This window comes from Macrosteles quadrilineatus, unplaced genomic scaffold, assembly GCF_028750875.1.
Source record: "Macrosteles quadrilineatus isolate MER2022 unplaced genomic scaffold, UCM_ALF_1.0 Scaffold_7__1_contigs__length_78375512, whole genome shotgun sequence".
NCBI lineage: Eukaryota > Metazoa > Arthropoda > Insecta > Hemiptera > Cicadellidae > Macrosteles > Macrosteles quadrilineatus.
Genome location: NW_026542600.1, coordinates 77,592,222 through 77,617,424, shown reverse-complemented (window position 1 = coordinate 77,617,424; position 25,203 = coordinate 77,592,222). Strand labels below are relative to the sequence as shown.

General features: G+C 35.1%; 2 protein-coding genes across 2 annotated transcripts; one reads left to right on the top strand and one right to left on the bottom strand.

Annotated features, from left to right (window-relative positions):
- Window positions 1-456: 456 nt before the first annotated feature.
- Window positions 457-1,068, top strand: LOC128999095 (uncharacterized). Its single transcript, XM_054425450.1, has one exon. The coding sequence runs from the start codon at window positions 457-459 to the stop codon at window positions 1,066-1,068; it is 612 nt and encodes a 203-aa protein (XP_054281425.1).
- A 3,726-nt stretch (window positions 1,069-4,794) lies between these two features.
- LOC128998243 (phosphoglycerate kinase-like) lies at window positions 4,795-24,460 on the bottom strand. The gene is made up of 8 exons (XM_054424294.1): window positions 24,306-24,460; window positions 21,781-21,984; window positions 16,844-16,988; window positions 15,611-15,810; window positions 11,221-11,359; window positions 8,633-8,889; window positions 7,963-8,162; window positions 4,795-5,023 (listed from the first exon to the last, which is right to left on the bottom strand). Exons 1-8 carry the CDS (start codon window positions 24,365-24,367, stop codon window positions 4,983-4,985), a joined length of 1,248 nt encoding a protein of 415 aa, XP_054280269.1. The 5' UTR covers window positions 24,368-24,460; the 3' UTR covers window positions 4,795-4,982.
- Between the last annotated feature and the right edge of the window lie 743 nt (window positions 24,461-25,203).

Below are 25,203 nucleotides of genomic sequence, written 5' to 3'. Positions count from 1 at the left end.
TTTTATTGCACAACGAATTGTTTGAATGTCAGATTTTGTTTCTTGGGCTTGTTTGCAAATTTATGAAGTATCAACCTCCGTATTAAAAATGTAAGTGTAAAAAGTTAGAACAAGGGTTTTTGGACATTATGGATGGTATTATGCTTAAGGATTTTCAAAGGAGATATTATTTAATGTCGACTTAATAAAAATATAAAAAAATACTATTTCATTGATATGCAATGATTTTTTTGGTTTTGTGGTAAACTTAATAAAATGTTTCAAAATTACCAAAATTTTGAATTCAGGATCAAGTTGATGAATGTCGATTATGTACGTCTCACGTCAACGATTTTTTGCTGTTGAAAGACAACATAAAATATAATCTCTTAGATGGGAGTTCAAGATTATTTGACATCACAGTTGATAGTGGATAGCTGTTTGGCTAGCTGGTCAACACTAAGATATGCCAGCACAATGTATTCAGAGTGCCGATCTATTTTTCTCTTATGCAGTTACTTCTCAACATTCATGTTTGTCTATTCCCAAAAGCTACTCGCAAGGCATTGTCCTCAAGTTGTACCAATATCTGATTTCGACCGGGACAGGTACATGGGCGTCTGGTATCAACAAGCTCAGTTCAAGTCTTTCCTAAGAGAGGAAGTTATGTGCAAACACGTCGTCTACAAACCTGTGGGAGAGAACGGGTTTCGCCTTGAGGCTCGAATGTTGGCAAGAGTGCTAAACGGGCCAGTATCGATATACGGTGTTGCCAAGCCTGTTAGACCCTCAAACGATTTAACAGGTGAATATGTGGTGACTATGTTTGGGGAAGCAACGAACGAAGATATTTCTTACAATATATTGTTCACCGATTATGATAGGATATCCATTGTTTGGAGTTGTGACTCGTTTTACAAGCTATGGAGCAAGCAGAACATTCAAGTGTTGACAAGAGACAGAAAGATGAACTCGACGACGTTGTTGGCCTCAACGCTAAAGACACTGCTACCTCAGCAGCTGGACCATTATCTTGATCTGCTAAGTCCGATAGATCAGAGTGAGTGTGAGGAAATTTTGCCTCAGTGATTGAGCATCTTTTTTATACAATTAAAATAATTTAACATAATTTGTGGAAAGTTAAGTCAATAGATTGAGTTACTTAAGCACGACTATTAGTTCTAACTATTGCTGAAATCATCTTGGTTAAACCTAGATTGAGGAATAGTATATTTCATGATTTGTACAATACCGAAAGTGGCTTCCCAGTGCAAGCTCAAGTTTCATGTGTGAGGCGCTGTAAAGCAAATGACAGTAATAATTAGAGCAAGTGCTGGAAAATAACTTTCGGTTCAAGCTATGAACGATACTATTCATCAAGACGCAAAAATACTCAAAAAATTACAGACCTCAGTAAAATTAAAACTATTATACTTCCTAATTAATTTTATTTTTTATGAAAATAAAAGCTGAAAGGTTGTAGTAAACCTGCATAACCACGTGAAAATTAAAAGTTTAAGTTCATGCTTATGTTTATTGCACAGCAAATCTAGCTAATGAATATTTTTCTTTTCATTTATTTGTATTGCTGAGCAATAAAAACAGCTGATTTCAATAATGAGAATAAATTGTAAAGTAAACACTAGCACACATAGTGGGCATGGAGGACTGATTAAGAGCAAGGGGAAGTAAATTTAGAGCAAGGAAAATTTATCAGCTGTTATCGAAACTAGCTACTTTCAGTATGGAAAGATAAAAAATTTTAAAATACAAAAAATGTGAATTGTTATTTGTTTTACCTATGGCCGTTTTTTAGACTAGCTGTTTTGGTTCAGTTCTTAGAATTGAAAGGATTCACTTTTGTTTTCTCAATTAACACTTTTAACAGCATTGTTTTACTTAACAACATGAGTGACGGACCAATGAGGTTTAAGAATTGAGAGGAAAGAAGTAAAGTTGTAATGCTTCGAACTTAAACTACACAGCTGTTAAGACAAATTTAATTTTTTAATGAGAGGTGCAATTAGTGGTTTGTACAATGAGTCGTTGCATGACTGTCAGTGGCAATGAGAGGTTATAAACGAAAACATATCCTCTCATAGAAGTTATGAGTAGTGGTTGTTAGTAATTAAAAACGGTTGTATGACAAATGACAAATGACAAATGACAATTCTTTATTGCACATAACATCTGTTAAAGTTATTACAAATGTAATACACAGACAGGTACATTGTCAAGGTTTCTAATAAATAAGGAAATCTAAATAGGTATATAAAAAACCTGGGATTTAGCCAGTAAGTTACCCCTACAAAGCTACAGCATGGTGGAACTGTTTATGTTAGGAGAGGTTGATGACAGATTGGGTGTCTGTTACCAGGAGTCGTATCGTATTGTAGGTAAAGTAATGTACGCAACTCGTGTAAATAGTCCTAACAACAGTCGTAGAAGTTTTTGAGACACTGGCCAAGGCTCGTATCTTAAATGGTTTACTCGTGTTATTAACATTATCTTTATGTGATTGTTGCATAAACTACTAAAGTATACAAAAGTGGGAAGTTTTGGGCAGCGTAGGAGAGGTGGGTGGTGCGCGGGAGAGGGGGTGGCGCGGGAGAGGGGTAGGCACGGGAAAGAGGGGGAGTGCGGGAGAGAGGGCAGCCATGGAGAGAGCAGGAAATTGGCGCCTTGGTACCGTGAAACATCTGGTTACTGCTCAAGCACCTGCCAGTCTGTCTGAGGAGATGGGGATATATATCCGCTTCCTGTCCAGAACATCAAAAACCATAAGCGGATATATCCGCCACCCGTCCGTGAAGGGTTAACTGCTGTTTATTACTATTAGGATAGACTAACAATAACAAATTATATTCTGAATATGGTGAACTATTGATTTTAAAAAGTTAAACTTCAACTATTAAGTGTGTTTTAGGTTTTTTTAAATACACACGACCACTACGGTACCACTCATTTGTTACACTCTGATATCTATTCCATTATATGAAGAAATTAAACACTACTAAAAACTGTATTTTACGCATTCAATCCTGGTCTTGGTCTGTGACAGTCAAAGCAAAACCGTGCCAAATAAACTTTATTTATACAATAATTTCTATCAGTTTATGAAAAATTCTTACTACGTTTTGTCACAAATAAAAATGCCAATATAATGAAAAACCTTTCTTTATATTAGCAATAGCTAATTAATTAATTACTCTTTACTTAAAACCTTGGTCGCCTGACACTTTACATCCAGAGGTCTGTGCTTAGACCTCCGTCTACATATACTGTAGATAAATAATATTATGGTATAAGTACCGTTGGTTCCAGTATCCAGTACGTTGAGTGCGGGCCAGTCACCAAGGACCAGCCGCACGCTCAGGCCGGCCCGGTCACCTGTGCCTGGCCAGGTCCCTCTGAAATAAACCAGTCAGTGTGGCGCAACCTTGTGGAAAGAACCAGAGTTATTGTGAGACCAGTTACTTGCCAATTGCACAATTTATTGACTTTGGGCATTTATTGGCGTATTCATTTTGTTTTTTTGCTTTTTATGAGACACAACAATATGTTTTGTTGTTTATTATTTTAGTTTATCTGCCTTTTAGCGAATTTCCCTATAGGGAAGTAGCTATTACCGTAGGTGGCACGGCAAGACCTAGACCCGGGACCAATTTACTTTTTCATTTTGATGTCCCCAGAGGCCAAAAACACCATTCGTTCAAATTTTTATATATGTATATATATATATATATATAGACTTATATATATATATATATATATATATATACGTCCGTGAACGCGATAACTTGAGTAATTTTTGTCCGATTTTGATGAAATTTGGTTTAAAGGTGTAAAGCGGGATAAACTTGAATGAGTTCGCGAACCAGCACGATCGGATCATGGGAACGGGGCTTTACGGGGGGTTTTATGGGGTAAAAATTGGTTTTTCTCACTTTTGACCCTCAGAACACAAAATTTCCCGATTTATCTTTAGACCTTTTTAAAGAGCTTAAAAAAACAAATAATTTAGTATATAAAAGTATTTTTGTTCGATTATTAGTAACGGAGAAAATTAAAAAAAATTGTTAATTTAAAATTCCCATGTTATTCTTATGGAGAATATTGTCAAATGTTGTAGTTTGCTTGTTTATGGATATATTTTGATCAAACTTGGCAAATTTATTTATTTTCTACTAAGCTATCAATATTTTACTCAAAAACACACTTTATTAGTTCCCTTGTAGCAGCAAACCTAGGTACTCGTTAAACATAATGTTATTAAAATATATTTAACTGAAAATCAATTCAGACAAATGGAAATTCGCTTAGTCGGCAGGTTTGCTGCGGCGGGGGTATTATTTTAATAAAGATGGACTCCCAAATACCAAATTGTTATCAGCAGTTCCATGATTCACTGTGATTGAAATAAACAATGGTTGGGAGGGATAAGGGCTGTATATAGTTGTAAATATTAGTTGTAGTGATTCTATTCAACATTTTTAGTGTGAAAAACAGTGTTTGTGAGATCAAAAATGGAGTATTTTCGTAACGATGCCCATAAACTTCATTGGGCAGGCCAGCCCGGTAACCAGTGACCGGCGATTTTGGGCGCCATTTTTATTGGAAAAAAACGGTACAAAACACTATTTCCAACCTGAATCCACACTTCTGGGAACAAAAGGTAAGATTGTATGAAAAAAAGATTTCAGGCGCTCAAGGCAGTTGGTATTAAACCCACGATGTCTAACTTATTACAGTAATTGAAGGAAACAACACTACAGGGACACACAAAGTCAAACAAATACACAAGACAGAAACATGTTCACATCTTGGAATGCAAGTATATTTCATTTTATAAAAAAAATTCATATAATTGGAAACAATTTTAATATACACAGCAGTGTTGGTTAGCCTGTATATAAATCTGTACGTACAATAATTGATATTACATCTAAAACATATCTAATTGGCCAATCAGTAAAATAATCAGTGTATTGTGTAAATGCCGTTCACGGATCACTCAGAGCCGCAACGCCGGGAAGAATTTTACCTGAAACAGAATTTGTTGCAATTAGTCAAAAGGAAAAGTAATAAACTCAACTTAATGAGTAGCTAATATTCATTTTGACTAATGCTGATAAATGTAAGGAAATAGTGAATGTTAATATTGGGTTTGTGTTAATTATTTAAAAAAAGAATATTTTGAGACTTCATTAAACTATTATATTTACTTTCAGCATTATACTAAACAAGAACATGACAAAACAGAACATTTTAGCTACTGCTTTCAATATTTATCTTCCTTGTGGATTAGCTAAAGATAGTTTTAAAGTTTTTTTGTACAGTTTATGTGGAGTGTGTTTTATTTACTATTATGTTTCTTGTTAACTAATTTTGAAATGAATTGCCAAATAAAACTACCTAATTATGGAATATTGCTTGTCCAATGGTAACAAAAGAGTAGGACCCAAATTATAAAACAGGCTGGATTTTATCATTTGTGTCCTATTCTTTAGTTATTATTAAATGAGAAAAACACTATGTAAAGATATGCGCCCTCAAATTTCATAAACACAAAACATACATAAAACAGGCTTCATGAGAAGTCTACTTGCACTATTTAAAGTCACTGACAGGTAGTGAGTATGTCATCATTTCAGCTGTGTTAGTATCCTATCCTTTGATTATTCAGACAAGGATCACATAAACACTAGTCTTTTTATGCTGACACTTTAATGTTGAAAAAATTCATTCCTATAACGAAAATGCAGCTATGGAGACGGACCATGCTTGCATTGATAAAGATAATTCCCTGATTTATGGTTCTCTCCGGCAATTGAGGGGATAAAGAGAGACAGAATATGGAGGGTGAGAAAGATAGAGGATGGATGGAGTATGTTGCCCTACAAGTCGGGCGTTCATTGAAGGATGGATACTACAACTTTCAGACTTGAAGTATTGTGAATGCAGGTAAAGTCAGATTAGTTTACTTTTTCACTTGGGTTGCTCAAAAATCGGTTGAGTTGTTGTTCAGTTCCATGTAACTGAATCTCTCTTTCTTTTTCTACCCCCATCACTTTCCCTTCTACAACTCCCACTAACATCCCCTCTATTGGAGTCTTGCCCCCTCCACTACCCTTGACATATTCATCGTCAACCCACCGCAGATAAAGGTTGATAGAGCATCACTAAAAGAATTACAGCCAGACCTCGATACTAGAACCTCTATAACTCAATTTCCTTATCAAACCCAAACCTATCTAAGTAAAAAAAAAATCTGAAGATAACTCTAACTAATTTTGAAACTAAATTTTACCTCTATTAGTCGAATATTGTATTATTTTAGCTCTATAGCTCAAAGTACAATAGTTAAGTGAAACTTATTTTAAAAGAGGCCTCTATAAGTCAAGTATAATTGGAAGCTTTTCTATTGGACCTCGCTATCTCAAACTTTTCTGGGAGTATGGTCCACGTACTGAACTGTGCAATTTGAGGTTCCAGATAAGCCTGTTGCAACCTGTAGATGAGTCATTTGACTGTTGGCTGCCACTCCGCCAGTCTACGAGTCCCTTGCGTTCTAGTCACATCCTCTCTTTTGTTTGCGCATTTGTGAGTGATATTTTGTGAAAATAAGTGTCAGAATAAAAGTTAAAACAATTGATGAAGAGGCACTCGACATTACACTTTATGATGCAGTAAAAATACTATGGAAGTTCCATGAAAAACCCTGATAATAGATAGTGTGTTTCTCCCATAACTGCCCTTAAACCACCTTAAACAGAAGAAGATATCTGCCTGCAGTTAAATTGCACAGGGTGGGGCAGGGAAGTATCTCTACTTTTAAGATAGCACCGTGAGTAGTGGGGATGTGCTGGAGGAGTGGGGGTAGACTTTAATGATGCTATTTCTTTAGGATTTCCTATTAATAGCACTGTCAGTAGTAGACATGGCTTTATCGAGTGAGCAATGCACTTTTACAGTCAAGACATATTTCCCCCAAAATAAGTATATTCTTGCTGTGCAGCATGCGCTGCAAATTTGTTTTCGGATCCCCTGTCGCAAAGCTGTTCCAGATCGCAAATCTATTTTGGTGTGGGTGAAGGACTTCCGTGTATTTGCAGTATATTGCAAATGATAGTCGAGGCTCAAAGAACAGTCCTAACTCCTGAAAACATGACCTTGTCAGAAGATCGATTTCACAGTCTCAACGCTCTGATCGAAAGCATGCATCCATACTGGCCATGTCTAAACAAACTGTGCAGAGGACATACACCTCCATCCATACAAGATGGTAGTTGCTCTTGAGCTCACACAACGGGACTAGCAACAAATTCAAGTATGTGAAAACTTAATAGCGGGCTTTTACTATGATGCTTGGATTTTGTTTAAAACGAGGCACACTTCCATATTTCTGGAGTGGCAAATAAGCAGAGTATGCGTTATCAGAGTGATGCTAACTCTAGGGTAGTTCATGAGAGGACCCTGGATGCCTTGAAATATGAAATTCACCTTGAAGTTTTCTGCATTTCACAAAAAATGCTTTACAGAGTTATGATGAACTCCAGAACCAGACTACAGCAGTGCATTGTTAATTAGGGACACCACTTGCAGGAAATACGGTTTAAAACCATGTAAACATATATTAAGATAAACTACCAAATGTAACCATTTGATCCTAATATAAAGTTTAGTTCTACAATTTTGAATTTTCTTATAATTACCTTCAAAATAAGGAATAATTCCCTGCCCCACCCTTTACTTACTGTAGGGAATACATCAAAGTTTTTATCTCTGTAAGTCAAATTTTTTTGTGGCCCTCTACATCTAAAAATACCTCTGTAAGTCTAATTCCATACAACATAGCTCTAACTATCTCGAACCATGCCTATATCAAAGAATATGGTGTCCCCTTGAGTTTTGAGTTATCAAGGTTTGGCTGTGGTATGGAACTTGGTCCTACACCCTGCAACTGGATTTAGAAAAGATTACCTTCTAATAGTTCAAGGCTGGCACCGCCGCCGGTGGAGACATGACTCAGTTTGTCTTCCGTTCCCCACTTGGCGGCGCAGGTGGCGGTGTCACCCCCACCAATGATGGTGGTCGCCCCCCGCTTGGTGGCTTCTACCACTGCGTCCATCACTGCTTTGGTACCTTTTGCGAAGTTCTCAAACTCAAACACACCAACAGGTCTGAGGGCAGCATTGATATTTGCATTAGTGTTCAATTAACTTGATTAATTTACAGCATAAACCAGTTTACAGTTACAACTAAAATTAGTAGAAGGATTTTTTTAAATTGCAAGTACATTCGAATGGTGCAGGTTACTTTTTCATTATCATGTAGTAGCTAATGCATTCAATATCTAATAATGCCTAGGCCCTAGGGTATATAGTCATCTACAACTTATTTGTCTAGGTTTTACAAACTGTAATAAACAGAGCTGAGCTACAATCAAATTCATTTTCTCAAGTAAATGCGGAAAATTCAGTAGAAATGAGCCACTACTGAGTGTAAGACCCTCCAGCATGCCTACTACTTTGCAAGGCCTGATCTCAAATAAACAACATCAACCCAGCTTGCCTAGCCTACCCTCCATTACAATACAATCGGATGAGAAGTATACTTGCATTACCTATCTTAAGTTATTAGTATAACTAACCCATTCCATACGATAACTTTAGCTCGGTCCACAACTTCCTTGAAGAGTTGGCTAGACTTGGGACCTGCATCCAACCCCATCCATCCATCAGGTACTCCGCTGTCTAGAGTTGCGGAACCAACCGCTGCATCCTCGGCAAACTTATCTGCAGTCACAAAGTCTACAGGCAAATGGATTTGAACTCCATTCTTTTTAGCCTTTTCTGTCAGATTCTTGACGATCTTAGCACCCTCAGGGTCAAACAGTGAGTTTCCAATCTGGAAAAGAATTCAATTATTTTGTTCAGCCATTTTTAAATTGATGTAAGAATTGCTAAAAATTGTTTATTTATAACTAGTTTATATTAGTACAACTGTATTCAAATACACAGCTAAGGAGTTCAAGATTAAACTATCCAATAGATTTCAAATCTTGGAGGAACAAGAACAAAATGACGAACTCACTATTGAGGAGAGATGGACGTCACTACGAAACACAATACAAAAATGTGCTGAGGAAGTTTGCGGGAAGAAAAAACAAAGCAAAAACAAACCCTGGTTTGATGAAGATTGTAGAACAATGATAAATGAAAGAAAACAAGCTAAAGACGTTTTGTTGAAACATGGAAGAGAGATTGACAGAAGGAACTATGAGATTAAAGCAAAAGAAACAGTAAAAATTCTCAGACGGAAGAAAAGAGAATGGATAAATAGATTGCTGGAAAAGACGGAAGAGGACCAAACAGCTAACAACTCTAGAGAATTCTATCGAAGAATTAGATGGTTCAAAAAAGGATTCAAACCTAATGCATATGGCATAAAAAACAAAGCAGGGCAAGTAATTATACAGAAAGCCGAGGGTCTAGAAGTATGGAGAGAATATTTCTGCGACCTATTAAATGGTGAAGAGGATACAAATCACACAGAACGAGCTACATTTCAGAATGTACAACCTTTTGTACCAAATCCGTCCACAGAAGAAGTAAAGGGTGCAATAAACGACCTCAAAAACAATAAGGCACCCGGAGAAGATGGGGTGACAGCAGAGATGCTGAAAGCAGGAGGCCAGATAATAATAGACAAAGTACATAGGTTAATTAATGAAATATGGGATAAAGAGACTATTCCTACAGAGTGGCAAGAAGCTTTAATAGTGCCCATCCATAAAAAAGGGGATAAACAAGAATGTAATAACTATAGAGGAATATCTCTTTTAAATGTTACATATAAGATTCTGTCCAAAATTATTCAAAGAAGACTTGAAGTATATACGGATTCCTTTGTCGGTGAACAGCAGGCTGGATTCACCAAAGGCAGGTCCACTGTGGACCAGATTTTTATACTTAAGGAATGCTTAGCAAAGTACTGGGAGTTCAACAAGGAATGCTATTGTTTATTTATAGACTTCAAAAAAGCGTATGATAGCCTATTCAGAGCAAAGATATGGGAGAAAATGGAAAAATTCGGAATACCAGATAAGCTTATTAAATTAGTAACCACATGTGTCTCAAACTCTCGTTGTAAAGTGAAGATAGATGGAGAAACCACAACTAAATTTAATGTGAATACGGGGGTGAGACAGGGGGATAGACTCTCCCCTCCTATTCAACATTGCTCTAGAGGAAGCCCTACAAACAATAAAAAATGCACACATAGGACTAAAACTAGGAACGAATATTAATATATTAGCTTTTGCAGATGACGTAGTACTGATGGCTGAAAGAAAAGAAGATTTTAGGGTTTTAACGGAGATACTAATAAATGAAACTGAGTATGTAGGGCTAAAAATAAATTATGCAAAAACCAAATTCATGATAGTAACAAGAGGAGAAGCTGGAAATAATGAAGAGTTTTTTCAAGTCAACAACCATGAATTCCAAAGAGTAAATAATTTCACCTATCTAGGCGTTCTACTATCTGACAAAAATACGGAAGACATGGAAATTCAGAATAGGATAAATTTAGCAAATAAGAGTTGGTACGCATACAGTAAACTAATTAAATCAAAACTTTTAACGAGAAAGACAAAAATTAGAATCTACAAAACTATAGTAAGACCTGTACTTTTATATGGAGGGGAAAATTGGATCCTGAGCAAGAACTCAGAAAAGAAAATAATAACTTTTGAGAACAAAGTTTTGAGAACTATATATGGGCCAGTATGTGAAGATGGAGTATGGAGAATCCGCCACAACCGGGAGATAAGAGAATTATTTCAAGACCCTGATATCATTGGAGAAGTTAAGAGTAGAAGATTAAGGTGGGTTGGCCATATCCTAAGGAGAAAGGAGGAGAGTCTACTGAAGATAGCACTCAGAGGAAATCCGAGGGGAAGAAGACCAATAGGTAGACCGAAAGCCAGGTGGTGGGGTCAAGTACGAAAAGATTTGGAAAGGATGAGGCTTGTAGAGGAAGATGCATGGGACCGAGACTATTGGCGACAGCGTGTTGGCGAGGCCAAGTACCAGCTAGGGTACAAGTGGCCATGGCAGTAAGCAGTAAGTAAGTAAGTATTCAAATAGGGAATAAATCTGGCATGTTGAGGAAATATTTAGCCTAAGTGAAAATCAGATCAGCCAGATGTGCTTCGGCAGGAATATTTAATTTTACCTTCATTCCTTTCAGCTCCTTGAGGAAAGTGTAAGCCATCCCTCCCCCAATGATCATCTCCTGAACCTTGTCCAGAAGGTTGTCAATCAATTGAATTTTGTCAGCAACTTTGGCTCCACCCAAGATAGCAAGGAAGGGTCTAAAAAATAAAAATAAGCCCATAAATACATATTACTAGTTATCAGACAGTCTACAGAGATGGATGCGTTAATTATCTCTCTTGCCGCTACCATCAGCCTGAATTGGATGTGCAAGAGAATCTTTAGGCAAAATAACTAAAAAATTTTACATTTTGTATCATTAAGCGTGTTAAATGGAAAGTGAAAACCCCACTACAACAAACCTGCAGACTAAGCGGATTTCAATTTGTCTGATTGGATTTTTTTCTCAAATATTTCTCTAAACAAGTCATATTTATTTCCTGTTTAAATAACATTATACATGGTGTTTACAAAATAATCCTGGGATTTTAAATCGTAATTGCTTGGGTACTATTCAAGGTAATGAAACGTTTTATCTGTCAAATTGAAGCTAAAATAGCAAAGTTTTATAAAATAGCAAGGGAGGAAACTTTGACCTTTGCATACGCAAAAAAGGTGCGAGGTGGTAGGTTGCCGTTGCAACTCACAAGCTGATGCCAGTCGCCAGTACGATGTTTAGGGCACAACTGAAGGCACAAGGTTAAATCTGTAGTTTGCAGACTTTAAATTGACTGCTAAATTAAACTAAATTTAAATTTACTTGATGATAAAGAAATTTGACGCTGGTTTAATGAATTTCGTGGCTCCGAAGTGTTTTGAAAGGACATTCGCCTGGCCGGCTAAAAACAAGTGATGACAAAGTCAAAGAAATCCGACAATTGCATCAGAAGCCTGCACAAATCGATTACCCGACAAAGTCTTTAGTTGAACATACCTAAATCGTGACTTCATGATGTTATCCGTATGAGTCTTTGTGCCTACCAAATTCAGTTAAGTCATCAGATAAACTCGCCGATCACCCTAAGCATACAGACTTTGCTAGTTTTAAGCTCATATGAGATTGATGAAAATCTGAATTTTATTCGATTGTTCCGAATTTTATCAAAGTAAGAGAAAAACACTTTGTTCTTTTCCCTTCAATTTGACGTTTAAATCGTTTTAATAATTTTTAACAGTCCCCAAGCAACGACCGTTTAAAATCCTGACATTCTTTTGTAACCCTGTATTTAACAAGTACTTAGATTTACTGCTAGATACCTGGGAAGGGAAAGAGTGTTTTTAGATAAAATATTAATAGTATAAGATAAAAGAAATAAAATTGACAAATTATATAAAAATATATCTATAAACAAGCAATCTACAACAGTTTTGTTTTCTCCATAAAAATAACATAAACATTTTAAATTAACAGTTTTTTTTCCTGTAACCTCTATAATTGTACAGCATTCTTCAATGTACAACATTTTTTTGGCTTTTAAGCTCTTCTCGGTGGTTGTAATACAAATTTGACAATTTCATCTTTTAATGGTAAAAATTTTTTAAAACCAATTTTTAGCAACATGTCTAAATCATATAACACCCTGTTCCCATGATCCGATCCTGCTGGTTACCAAACTCATTCAAGTTTATCCAGCCTTACACATTCATGCCAAATTTCATCAAAATGTGACCAAAATGACTCGAGTTATTATAGTTAGTTATCAAGTATATAAAGAAAGTTATGGACACACACACACACATACCTGTAGGACTTAGGAAACGGGGAGACACGTACACCAACACTAGCATTTGAGGAGAGTGGGTTTGGATGGTTATGATATTTCATAAAATTTATATTTAATATAATAACTTATACCAAAACAACATAAAAATGAATTAAAAATTGCATACTTGTAATTTTTTTTACCAGTTAACATGCGACCAAACGGGGAGACCTATGAGTTTAACACCCACTTCCGGCCAAAGTTGCCAAATGGTGTGTGTGACAGTGTTGCCTATTTTACTGTCTGATTCACGACCTGAGTGTGCATTTTTTTCCAGCTCTCCAATAGTTTTGTTGCTTGTAGCATATTGAAGCACGCTTTATGCTCTATATCTCTTGCTTAACATATAAATACTCGACTCAACAGCACAACTCATGAATTAGTTCATCAATTGTATCTGTTTTTTTATCAACATTGCTTTGACTGCATTTACTCACATTGCATGGTATTAATTGTTTTGCTATTTATTCTTGTTCTCTGTTGTTTTTTTGTGTGTATCAAATTGTACATGAGTTTTGATAACAGGGAAAAAGGCCTTGAATCAGTTTTGTAAAGGGCTGGGAATCTAACTTATATTAAATCATTATCGCCAATGGCCTACAATCGAGGTTTCCACTCATTAACTGTGTTTCGATGGCCATTGTGTCAAGTACAAAATCACAACTGCAGTTGGTGATCGGGAATAGTGCTGCGGTCTCGGAAGATCTTTACGATTTTGTTGTGATCGTAACAGAGGATCACGGATGCTGCTAAAGTCGATTTTCACTTCGGTTTCGACTCACCGCTATTGCGCTGCTGTCGCTTGGTCAATGGCCAACGGCCTATAGCCCATCCCCTATTGGTACGTAGGCCTACACAATTATCCATAGCCAAATTTCGACTCAATTCTCGTTACCGGTACTTTTCCAAAGAACCAGAGTTAGAGAGAACCCTTTTACACCACTAACACTTCACTACTTACATTTTAGTTGTCGTTTGTGTTGCATTTCATGTTATTATTTAAATTGTTTTCCTACGGTATTACATACAGTAATTTGCGTTTTCAAGAATAATGTGTAATGTTAACTATCCCAATAATTACTATACGTGTAGATCTATTTTGTTGTAAACTGTTCTTCCTAGGTTCTAAATGTTAGTTTATGCCATGAAAATATCAACAAATTTGAGTGAAACATTTTTCGAGCAAAAAATCATTAATTGTTTTCGCTTTGTGTTGTTGACATTTATCATAGTATTTATTTATAATAGTTAATGTTAATAGCCTGTATATTGTTCTTTACATCAACTTTTTATCAAAATATCCTTTAGTTCTTCATTTTATTTATACAATACAGTAAAGTCATTTTAAAACCATTTCGGGTCATCTTTAGGACCAAACAAATATAAACTTCTATTAACAACCACCAATCACTTCGCAATAAGTCGTTAAGTAAATTCGATACAATACAATGACGTATAGTAATTCCTTTCTATCTGTACATTGTATAGCAGCTGTTCAAATGTTTAGAAATAGTTTTTGTTTGTGATGTTAGTTGTTTCATATTTTAGTTTTATTTCAAGCTAGATTCTTTGTTAAAAGCCAAACTAAAGGTAATTTTGTGTTATTCATTCAATCTACAACAATGTCGTAAATGCAATCTGTGTTAAGTATAAGTTTGAAAAAAGAAATTATGCAAAATAAGCAAACTATCGCTTAAGTGGTTTACGTGCTGATACTTCTTTTCTTGACGTTCGAATGTGTGTATGTCGGCATACCAAAATTTTTGTATACGTTTTACCAAGGGTCGTAAAAAACTTAACTATGGCTGATTTTAAAACTGGCATCTTAAAGTTTTTTTAGTACCCTTCAGCAGTAATTGGCTGTTGCATAGTTGTTTGCATTTTCAAAACGTACAGATGCAATAATATACCAATATACCTATGTTTTATAAGGTGCAGTTGAACGCACAGTGTATTGGATGGTTTATAGGGGTGAAATCTGTGGTGTGATTTTTTTTTGTCTGGTGGTTTGTGAAAGATCACGTGTATCATTTGTCAATCTCCAATATAGATGAACTAGAAACAAAGATAAAGCAAAGAGAAGCCTTTGAAAAAATATCTAATAAAATTCACCACAATGTATGGTCAGAGCTAGAACACCAACTTGTTCTTCTTTAAGCAAATAACGGAGAATGTGCTGAAGTTAGATGTTGAAACCATGGTAGGAAAAAATTTAGAAAGTTGAATATTTTTCTTTAATAATAAAGTGTTTATGCCAGTTTACTTTTGATCCATTCTTTTTGGGACCCCGGTATATATAATTTGAACGAATAGTTTTTTTTTACCTCTGGAGACATCAAAATGAAAAAGTAAATCAGTCCCGGGTCTAGGTCCTTCTGTGCTGCCTACGATATTAGCTTCTTCCTTATTGAGAAATTTGCTAAAAAGTGGTTAGTCAAAGCAATTTTGTCAATAAATATGTTGACTGCAAGCTAACTTTTCACACTAATTCCAAGCACAATCTTCGCAGAGCTTCAGCAAGGCGAGAAATTATAGATGATTTTTTCAAAATTTCTATGTCAAACAAAGGATTGTAGGATTAGTAATATTAGAATACATTATGTATGTTTTTCCTTGTCATCTACAAATGTTCCATACTACACTTACTTCTCTGGGTTGTCCAAGGCCTTAGCGAAGTAGGTGAGTTCCTTGTTCAGTAGAAACCCTGCAGCTCTCTGTTCATATCCTTCGCCCAACATAGAACTGTGCGCTCGGTGAGCCGTGCCAAAAGCATCATTTACATAAACATCTCCCAGCTTGCGGAGAGACTCTCTGAATGCTTTTACTTGTTCTGGTGCTGCCTTGATCTGAGATAGAATTAAGAAACCATATCAATTATCTTGTGCAATTTGTTTTGCAAACCCTGATAAGTAAAGGTTTATTTTAGGTTTTAAAACAGTAGTTTTAACTTCCTGCTTTACTGACAGTACAATGCTTGGTTAGATAAAGATATACCTACTATTGATTGTTTTTTTAGTAACCAAACAGTAAATGAGAGCTATATTAAGGCAATGTTTACACCGGATTGTTTAAAACTAATGTTCCTAAAAAACCAAAAAACACAACTTTTTGAACGGAGACATTTTTATGTTGGAAAAAGTTTTTTAGTGTGTACAACAGAAATTTTGTTCCTCACCAGAAGTCAGCAAAGATCAATGGGTGTTCCAAATATGAAGAAAATATTTGTTCAAACAAATGTTTCTGTACTTCTACGCTGTTTACAACACTTCCCTGCTACCCACCTCGGACTGACCTCGTGTTCTCAAGAATGGAGATTAAATTGTTTCCAAAAAAATCTAAGAAAATGATTTGTTGTAAACTTTTGTTGTCAAAGTGTTGCAAACAAAAAGTTCCATACATTTTGTTCCAAACTCTGGTGTAAACGCAGTTTGGTTGCATTTCTTACAAAATTATTGTTTGACAGAGATTTTATGTTCATTTAAGTTAAAAATATTTTTCTTTGCATAAAATTGAGATTTTTAAATTCATAACAAATATATTGAATTTGATTCATTTTCCTTTAAATTACCTCATGGGCTACTTAAGACACTGTGCAATGTCTAATATAGTTGACATCAGTCCATATGGATATTTTCAATACGCAAGATTTGGCGGAAATTATAGTTAATGCTTAGTGGACATGTTAGGGCTACAAAATCCCTCATCATTAACTACAGTAATGACACAAGTCTCAACAGTGGCCTGTTATTTGGCATATTTTTTAGTTTCAGGTATTTTAATAACAGATACGAAGAAGTTGATCAAGAAGTTATTTCATAAAATAATAGATCGATTTGGGTAAACTGTTTATTACGATAACTAAGAGGAATGTTAATCTACCTTTTCTCCGGATGGAGCGACACCTTTGCCCTCTTCCTCGACATGGAAACGCAAATTCTCAAGTAGAATTAGTGAACCAGGCTTTGGGTCTGCACAAGCCTTCTCTACCTCAGGTCCCACACAATCCGGTAGGAAAGTAACATCCCTGTAACAAACGGCAGTATTGTTGTTTAAAATTAATCATTTAAGGTACTGAGGTACAGTGGCGGTTCCAACGGGGGGCTACAGGAGCTAAAGCCCCCCTCCCCCCCCTACAGCAAGGACGGGGAAACAGCTGATTTCATATTCCTAGTTTTCAAATTGTCTGCTAGTTACTAACTTACACAGTCATCAGCCATCAGCGATAGCACCAGTAGCCTATTACCATTGACTATATAAACACTAGTGTTTAAGTTTATAAAGTCAATGCTATTACTGAATTTTATACTATACATATTGTGACAGATCTATGAAATGGAGAAAAACGTAATTTTCAAATACCCCCGCCGCAGCAAACCTGCCGTCTAAGCGAATTTCCATTTGGCTGAATTAGTTTTCAATCCATCTATTTAAATAACATTAGGTTTAACGAGTACCTAGGTTTGCTGCTACAAGGAAACTAATAAAGTGTGTGTTTTAAGTAAAATAATTATTGCTTAGTAGAAAATGAATATATTTGTCAAGTTTGATCAAAAGATATCCATAAACAAGCAAACTACAACATTTTACAATATTCTCCATAAGAATAACATGGGAATTTTAAATTTACAATTTTTTTAGTTTTCTCCGTAACTAATAACTGTACAAAAACACTTTGATATACTGAATTGTTTGTTTTTTTAAGCTCTTTAAGAAGGTTTAGAGAAAAATAGGGAAATTTTGTGTTTTGAGGGTCAAAAGTGAGAAAAACCAATTTTTACCCCATAAAACCCCCCATAAAACCCTGATCCCATGGTCCGATCATGCTGGATCGCGAACTCATTCAAGTTTATCCCGCCTTACACCTTCAAACCAAATTTCATCAAAATCGGATAAAAATTACTCAAATTATCGTGTTCACGGACACATATATATATAAATCTATATATATATCTATATTATATACATATATAAAAATTTGAACGAATGGTGTTTTTGTCCTCTGGGGACATCAAAATGAAAAAGTAAATCGGTCCCGGGCCTAAGTCTTACCATGAGACCTACGGTAATAGCTACTTCCCTATAGGGAAATTCGCTAAAACGTGTCTACTTGCTTGCATGACATATAACAGGGGAAATGGGAGGTTTTAGGACAATTGGGCACAGTTCTAGATGGTAACAATGGCTTTATAAAGTCACCAAACATCTTTTAGAAGACGTGGCTTCGTAGTCTACAGTAGGCCTATGTTTTGATAATTTTTTAAATGTCTACTTGCTCATGACAAAGACGATTAACAGGTGAAATAGGAGGTTATTAGACAGTTGGACACAGATATAGAAATTAATAATGGCTTTAGAAAGTCAGTAAACAGCTTTTAGGAAGATATGGCCGTAGCCTACAATATGTTTTGAGATTTATGAATGCAATCATCATAGTTAGTTTTACTTTTAAAAATGTCTACTTATTTATGACAAATAAAATGGGAAAATGGGAGGTTTTGCACACAGTTTTAGACGTTACAAATGGCTTTAGAAAGTCACCAAACGGCTTTTAGGCGGATATGGCCGTAGTCTACAGTGTGTTTTGAAATTCATGAATGCAATCGTCATAGTTTAATTTTTTAAATGTCTACTTGCTCATGACAAACAACAGGTGAAATGGGATTATATGGACATTGGGCACGGTTTTAGGTGTTAAAAATGGCTTTAGAAAGTCACCAAACGGCTTTCAAAATACCAAATTTTCCCGGGGGAGCACCGCCAGACCCCTCTGCTGTGGAGCAAGCCCCCCGGTAGCCCCCTCCTTGACAAGGTCCTAGAACCGCCATTGCTGAGGTAAGTTATACAAAATAAAATTAAATAATGTTTTATTTCCCATTATTTTGTGCATAAAGTAAATTGTATTTTTTTTTATTCATAAATAATACAGCTTATAACATTTGTGACTTATAATTATACATGAGTTAAAGCTGTAACTTACAAATAAAGTTAACAAAACATTAAAACAAATACCCTCTATAACCAAGGAAAAAGCCTACATAGGCAGGGCTTGCGCGTAGACTCGAGTTGCGTTAAAAATTAATTTAAATAGGAAAATACTGAATTCATAAATCTATGTCAGGTATTTTCAATCCAAAAAGTAACAGTTACTTAAAAAAAACCCCTTGTACGGGTGCATTCAATTCAAGCAACCAGCTACATTTTCACTCACATACTTGCACATACACTTTGTTCATAGCTATGTAACCAAACCAACCATAAACTTTTTGTATATAGCACTTTAAATAATTATTCAAAGTGAGTGATTTTGGTTATTTGTACTTCTAGTGATTGAGATATTGTGGTTCAGACAAGGGTAGGATCCCAAGATAACCAACGATCTAAGAGAGTCCATAGTGTTCAAAGCAAGTTCAAAAGATTTTTTTTTCTTTTATAAGTGTCTTTGCTAGTGGCTTTCAGTGTGAAAGACGTTAAGTGAAAGTAGTTTAAATCCCTCAAACTTTTGTGAATATACCAGGGATCAAGCCCTTCTCTCTGGCACCAAAGTCCGCGGCACTAACTACTAGGCTGACAACAAACCTAACCCTCTAGCAATCATATGATCATGTCTCCTGTGAAAGAATAAAAAAACATAAAACAACTAAGATGAAAATCTTAACTTTGTGATAGATGAAGAAAATAAAGGGCTGTACAATAAGATTTAATCACCTACTCAGTAATGCAAGATATCAACAGTGATGTGATAGAAAAATTACTAATTCAAATACAAAACCAATCTTTGATTACGTCTAACTGTAAATGTCATATCTTAAGTTTTAACTTAAAGGAAAGCCATTTGGCTGGTTAGGAATTTTTTTAAGGAATATAGAGTCCAGGGAACTTACATGAGATGATAAGCCTTTACATGAGTCCAGGCGCTAATAGATACACAATAAAATAAAACAAAACATAACGCTTGTATATTGTCTTCTGATTTTTTCATTGTGTATCCATCAGCCACTATACTATACTTGCTGAACTCTATTCCTTTAAGTTTTCAATCTTAAGTTTTAGTATAAGGACCCTTTTTTAAATAATTGTGGAGTACAGTATATAATGCCCATTATAGATTTACATTCTTAAATGTTTTAATAATAGGTTTAACAAAACTTAATGCATTAAGAAAAGGCAGTTATATGTTGTAAGAGTATATTTATAGCCTGGGCATTGACTGATAATGAACTGCTAGTTGCATAACAAATTGACAATACAAAAAACTGTTGTCAAAGCTTTAATTAAGTTTATTTCTGTAAATACAGTTTTAAACGGTCGAAAATCGGCATTATAAAATAAATTAACATGCAAACTTGATCATATATTTAAGAAAATTGGAAAAAGAAACAAATCATTAACAACTTAAACAAATATGTTATGTTTAAATATTATGTAGCTTAGACCTAGAATCTGGTTACAAACAAAAGTCCTTAACATTTTGAACATGGAAATGTGACATGGATTTACTCAGAGGAAAAACTTTAAGGCTGTTTGGGAACAGGGGAACTGCCGTGATGAGCTCAGTAGTCCCCCAAATGTTGCTGTGTGTGCTGCCACTGCCACTTTTAGCATAATGGCGTAGTGCAGGGCGGCCTATTTAGCCGCAGAGGTGATTTTCAAAAAGAAGGTAAAAATATAACGGTTAAAAGAAACAAGATGTGAAAAAATTGCAGCAAGCAAGATGTTCTTCCCCTCAGAAAATGACAATTTTAAAATTAAAACTAACAACAATACAGTAACAATTGCAAATAAAGTCTAAATTAAATTGTTGTTATAATCTAAGGCTTAACCTACGATCCAATTGATTTGTTGTGGAGACCTAGGTTTCTATGCCGGAGCATTATCATCAGTCCTAGGCTAAGCTAAACTTTTTGTGTTTCATCTCTTACTTGAGAGATTGTCGGTTGAATAGAATTTTTACAAATATAGACACTGAATATACATCAATATTTACAAAGACATAGTGGAGAACTTAGATGCATGGCCATGATCTTGTCAATCCTAACCTCCAAAGTTGAGACGTGATAAGGATGATTGTAATAACTTCCAATTTTTAGTTGTTAAAGTCATCCTTATCACGTCTCAACTTTGGAGGTTAGGATTGACAAGATCATGGCCATGCATCTAAGTTCTCCACTATGTCTTTGTAAATATTGATGTATATTCAGTGTCTATATTTGTAAAAATTCTATTCAACCGACAATCTCTCAAGTAAGAGATGAAACACAAAAAGTTTAGCTTAGCCTAGGACTGACGATAACGCTCCGGCGTAGAAACCTAGGTCTCCACAAAAAATCAATTGGATCGTAAGGTAAGCCTTAGATTATAACAATGATTAATAACGATCCAGAGGCTATTTCTCCAAACTAAATCAAATGGGTAAACCTTTAAATAGTTGACCTTTTTATTTGTAAGGTTAGTATGCTGTAATAATTGTTGGACACTATTTTTAGAGTCCAAGTATTTTTGTTTTGATTCAAAATGACAAAATAATTAATCCAACTTTTTTTTGATTCCAGACTAAAGTTATAATTGTCTTGTAAGCATAATTTATAAGAAATTATTGCAAAGTTTCAATTCTGTTGGGCCTATGGTTGAGCCCTTAGATAAGAGAACACCAACACTTAAGAAAATGCCCACTTTCAAGCCCTGTAAGTATCAATTCATTTAACAACCTTACATTTCAGCCTCAAAAACAATCTCTAACCCAATAAAGATAGAAATACGAATTAGAAAATAAGGTTTTTGATCAAACACCTTTAAAAGTATAGTAGACTTTAACCAACCTTTTCAATAGACTCTTCAATTCTTCAGCAACAGGAGCAAGAGTGAACTTGAGGATTTTGCTGCCATCCGGCCGACCTAGATGAGAGCATAAGACTACGGATTTGGCTCCCTTGTCCAAAGCATACTTGATAGAATCTAAAGCAGCTACAATACGTTGGTTGTTTGTGATCTTGCCTTCTTTCATTGGTACATTGAAGTCAACTCTAGAAAATAAGAGAAAGGTATGATTAGGCCTGGAATAAATAATTTCGGCTTTGGAGTAGCCTATATACGATAAGAAAAATGTAGTGACTACATAAGAGGTAATTTCCAACAGAATCTCGCCTACCTAACTCCAGGACCCTGGCTCTACAGGCTGTCTTGTAATGCACCAGGAAATGCCAATCTCTACAGTCATTCACAACATTTTGGAATGCCTGTATAGGATGGCATTGAGGTTGTAGACACCGTGTCTAAGGGGTTGTAGACTCTTTGTAGACTTTAAGAGTCGTTCGAGGACCATATCCAGATAGAACAGGATTACCAAAGAGAAGATTATGCTATGTTCTTTCTAGAGGGTTGATAATGATAATCAAATGCTCAAAGATTTGAAGAGGTTTAATTTATTATCAAATAGACCAGTTAATTTTGAAGTTTTACCATCTAAAAAATAGATAGACTATGCAGGAGCCAAAATATATTGATAAGCATGATTCCACAATACTTAATAAAATAAGTAACAAAATTGAATCCAACTTGAATATAGTTTAAGCCTGAATTAATAATGAAAAGACAATAACAGGTTTTACATATACCTCTGTCAAATAGTCAGTTTTGATGTCAAGTAGTTTTGACTATTTGAAGGAGGTATGTAAAACCTATTATTGTCATAATAATATAGTCCAGAGGCAAATTTATATTTTCCACCTTGGTTATTGATACGTTCATAATTGATGTGATAATTAAAAGAATTGCTATAGTTAACAGTAAGTTTTATTTTTAATTTGGCTTGTCTAAAAAGTCAGTGTATTTGATGAGGGCAAACTCTCTCAATGGCTCAATTGAAACTACATATTTTCATTCCGAAATAGGCTACACACAAACGACATGGTTTGTTTAGTTCCATCCATAGTTATGTTTCAATACCAATCCATCCATCCATAGTACCATCCATAATATGGTTCAACGAATTAAACGTCAAATACCGTACTCATAGTGAATGTACTAAGTTACAGTGAACATTAACATAACTTGTAACCATCTGTAAATTTCTATACAATGCAAGTCCATTAAGGGTTTCCTGCAATGCAAGTTTTTTATATTATTAAAGAGGCCGTTTTAAAATATATATCTGCAAGCATTTTCATGTGAATTTCAACAAACTATGACTATGAAATTCAAAAATATATAGGCTACTCAGGTTGCTTGGTGCAATCGAGATCAACAGAGTTAAGTTTTAAACACCGTACTTAATTGAAATAAAAATTAGCCTAAATTACACGGAATCAAGAAACATGACTGATGTGGCTATTCCATTTTTATGTTTGTCTGATGATGAATGACGCTCACTTTAAAACATGTATAAGCTTTCTAACAAAACTGATTTGCGTTGCTCTTTAATTTAAAATATCATCAATATTTGAAAGGCCAGTACAAAAGTCGTTTGGACACCGATGTGCTGTGCATATCAAAATATCCTGAATAGAGGTCTGAGAATAGAATCATAGCCTAACAGTAATGGTAATGATTCTAGACTATAACCTAATCTACTTGAGACTCGGTTACGTTTTAGAATCTTAGGGTAGTGATCAAATTAGGGTGATAATTATGCATACTATTTGATATTCATGAATACTTTAGTACAAATTTTTTTAGGAAAGTAAAAGAAAAAAAGAGTAGTATATGTTTGTCTGTTTGTTCATAAATTTGGGCCAATAGTAGATGGTCAAAATATGGTAGTCTAGATGGTGTCAATCTGTAGAGACAACTACCGGTGTTTCTTCCATAGACAACTGAAGACAGCATGCTTAAAATGTTAACGGTACTGATACCTCAGCACTCCTAGATGACACAGTAAGATGGGGTGTGACAAAGGAGCGCATATAGGCTACAGTACACTAAAAATGCACCAATTTATTTAAGTATGATTTATTTTTCATTACAAGCCTCCAGCATGCTTTAGCTTAGATAATTATTAGTAAAGAAGTTAAGCTCTGTGTTCTATTGGCTGATAATTATAGAATTTTATACAAACTATAGACAAATGCTAATCCCGGTGTTAAATGTGAAACTGTCAAAATATTTTTGGGGTTACCAGAACTCAGAACATAACCTACTTTCCTGGGATCGTTCATAAACACTTAAGATTTATAAACCTAGTATTGGCGTGGAAATGTCTTGTTCATTATTGCATTTTAATTTCATTCATGATCAGCCCACTTGAATCAAAAATCTGAAATAACAAAGTACCGGCTCTCTAAACTTGCTTGACAATTTATGTGGGCGAGGTAATCTTACGTGGTACAAAGTAAAATACTTTACTAACCTCATTAGAACCCTTTTTCCAGCAAGGTTTAATTTATCAATGCTCAACTTGTTTAAAGCCATTTTAGTCAACTGTCCTGAACGAAAGATAGATTACAAAGAACAAGTCCGATATGCGATAAGTTGTCACCTTCAAAGGTTTGAAGTTGAAGGTTATAAAAGGTCAGTTTGACGTAAACAACAAATGACAAAATGCAGACAGCTGTTATTCAATCAACGCCCAACGAATCTACAACAATAATAAATTATCCGTTCTTAAACACAAAGAGGTACAAGTGAACAGTTGTTCAGCTTGTTTTATGTGCCTCATGATGTATAACGAGTCTCTAATTTTAAAGAAATAGACTTTCAGTATTCCAATAAATCCCTTTATAAATAGAATTGCTTTTAAGCATGATTCGCTTATTCCTTCATCTTGGCTCTTTAGTGGAGGTAATAGATTTTGCCATAACTCATTTGACAAACAAACGTAAACTACAATCATAGATAAAACATTCTCCCTTAGTAGAGTTGTCATCCTTATGGAACAGCTGAAGCCAATTTTATTGTTAGTTCTGCCTGGTGCCACTGCCAGTCCTGTTTTATTTACAATTTGTTTCTTGTTATTTCGGTACCTAATTTAAAACTTTGTTTGATCAAATAAAACGATATAATCATAAAAAAATTAACTAGTCCCCTAGTTAAATAACCAAACACTAAAGCACAAATCATTAAATTAACCCTAAAGTCCTAAAGTAACGGAAACAAAATTTCGAAGACACCAGCTATCAGTGTCACCGGACATGAACTACACATGAGAAAAGAGCTTCAAAATTTACAATGGGATAAGGAGTCTTGTGTTGGTTAGTCTAAGCTACAACCTACAATCCATACAAACTGTACAAACGCACTGTAGGTAG

Coding starts and splice junctions, on each gene's coding strand:
- LOC128999095 (XM_054425450.1), top strand. CDS start 457: ATGTATTCAGAGTGCCGATCTATTTTTCTCTTATGCAGTTACTTCTCA.
- LOC128998243 (XM_054424294.1), bottom strand. CDS start 24,367: ATGGCTTTAAACAAGTTGAGCATTGATAAATTAAACCTTGCTGGAAAA. Junction 21,985..24,305: donor GGAAAAAGGGTTCTAATGAG/GTTAGTAAAGTA, acceptor CTTATTTTCTAG/AGTTGACTTCAATGTACCAA. Junction 5,024..7,962: donor CAGCCTTGAACTATTAGAAG/GTAATCTTTTCT, acceptor ATTCTGTTTCAG/GTAAAATTCTTCCCGGCGTT.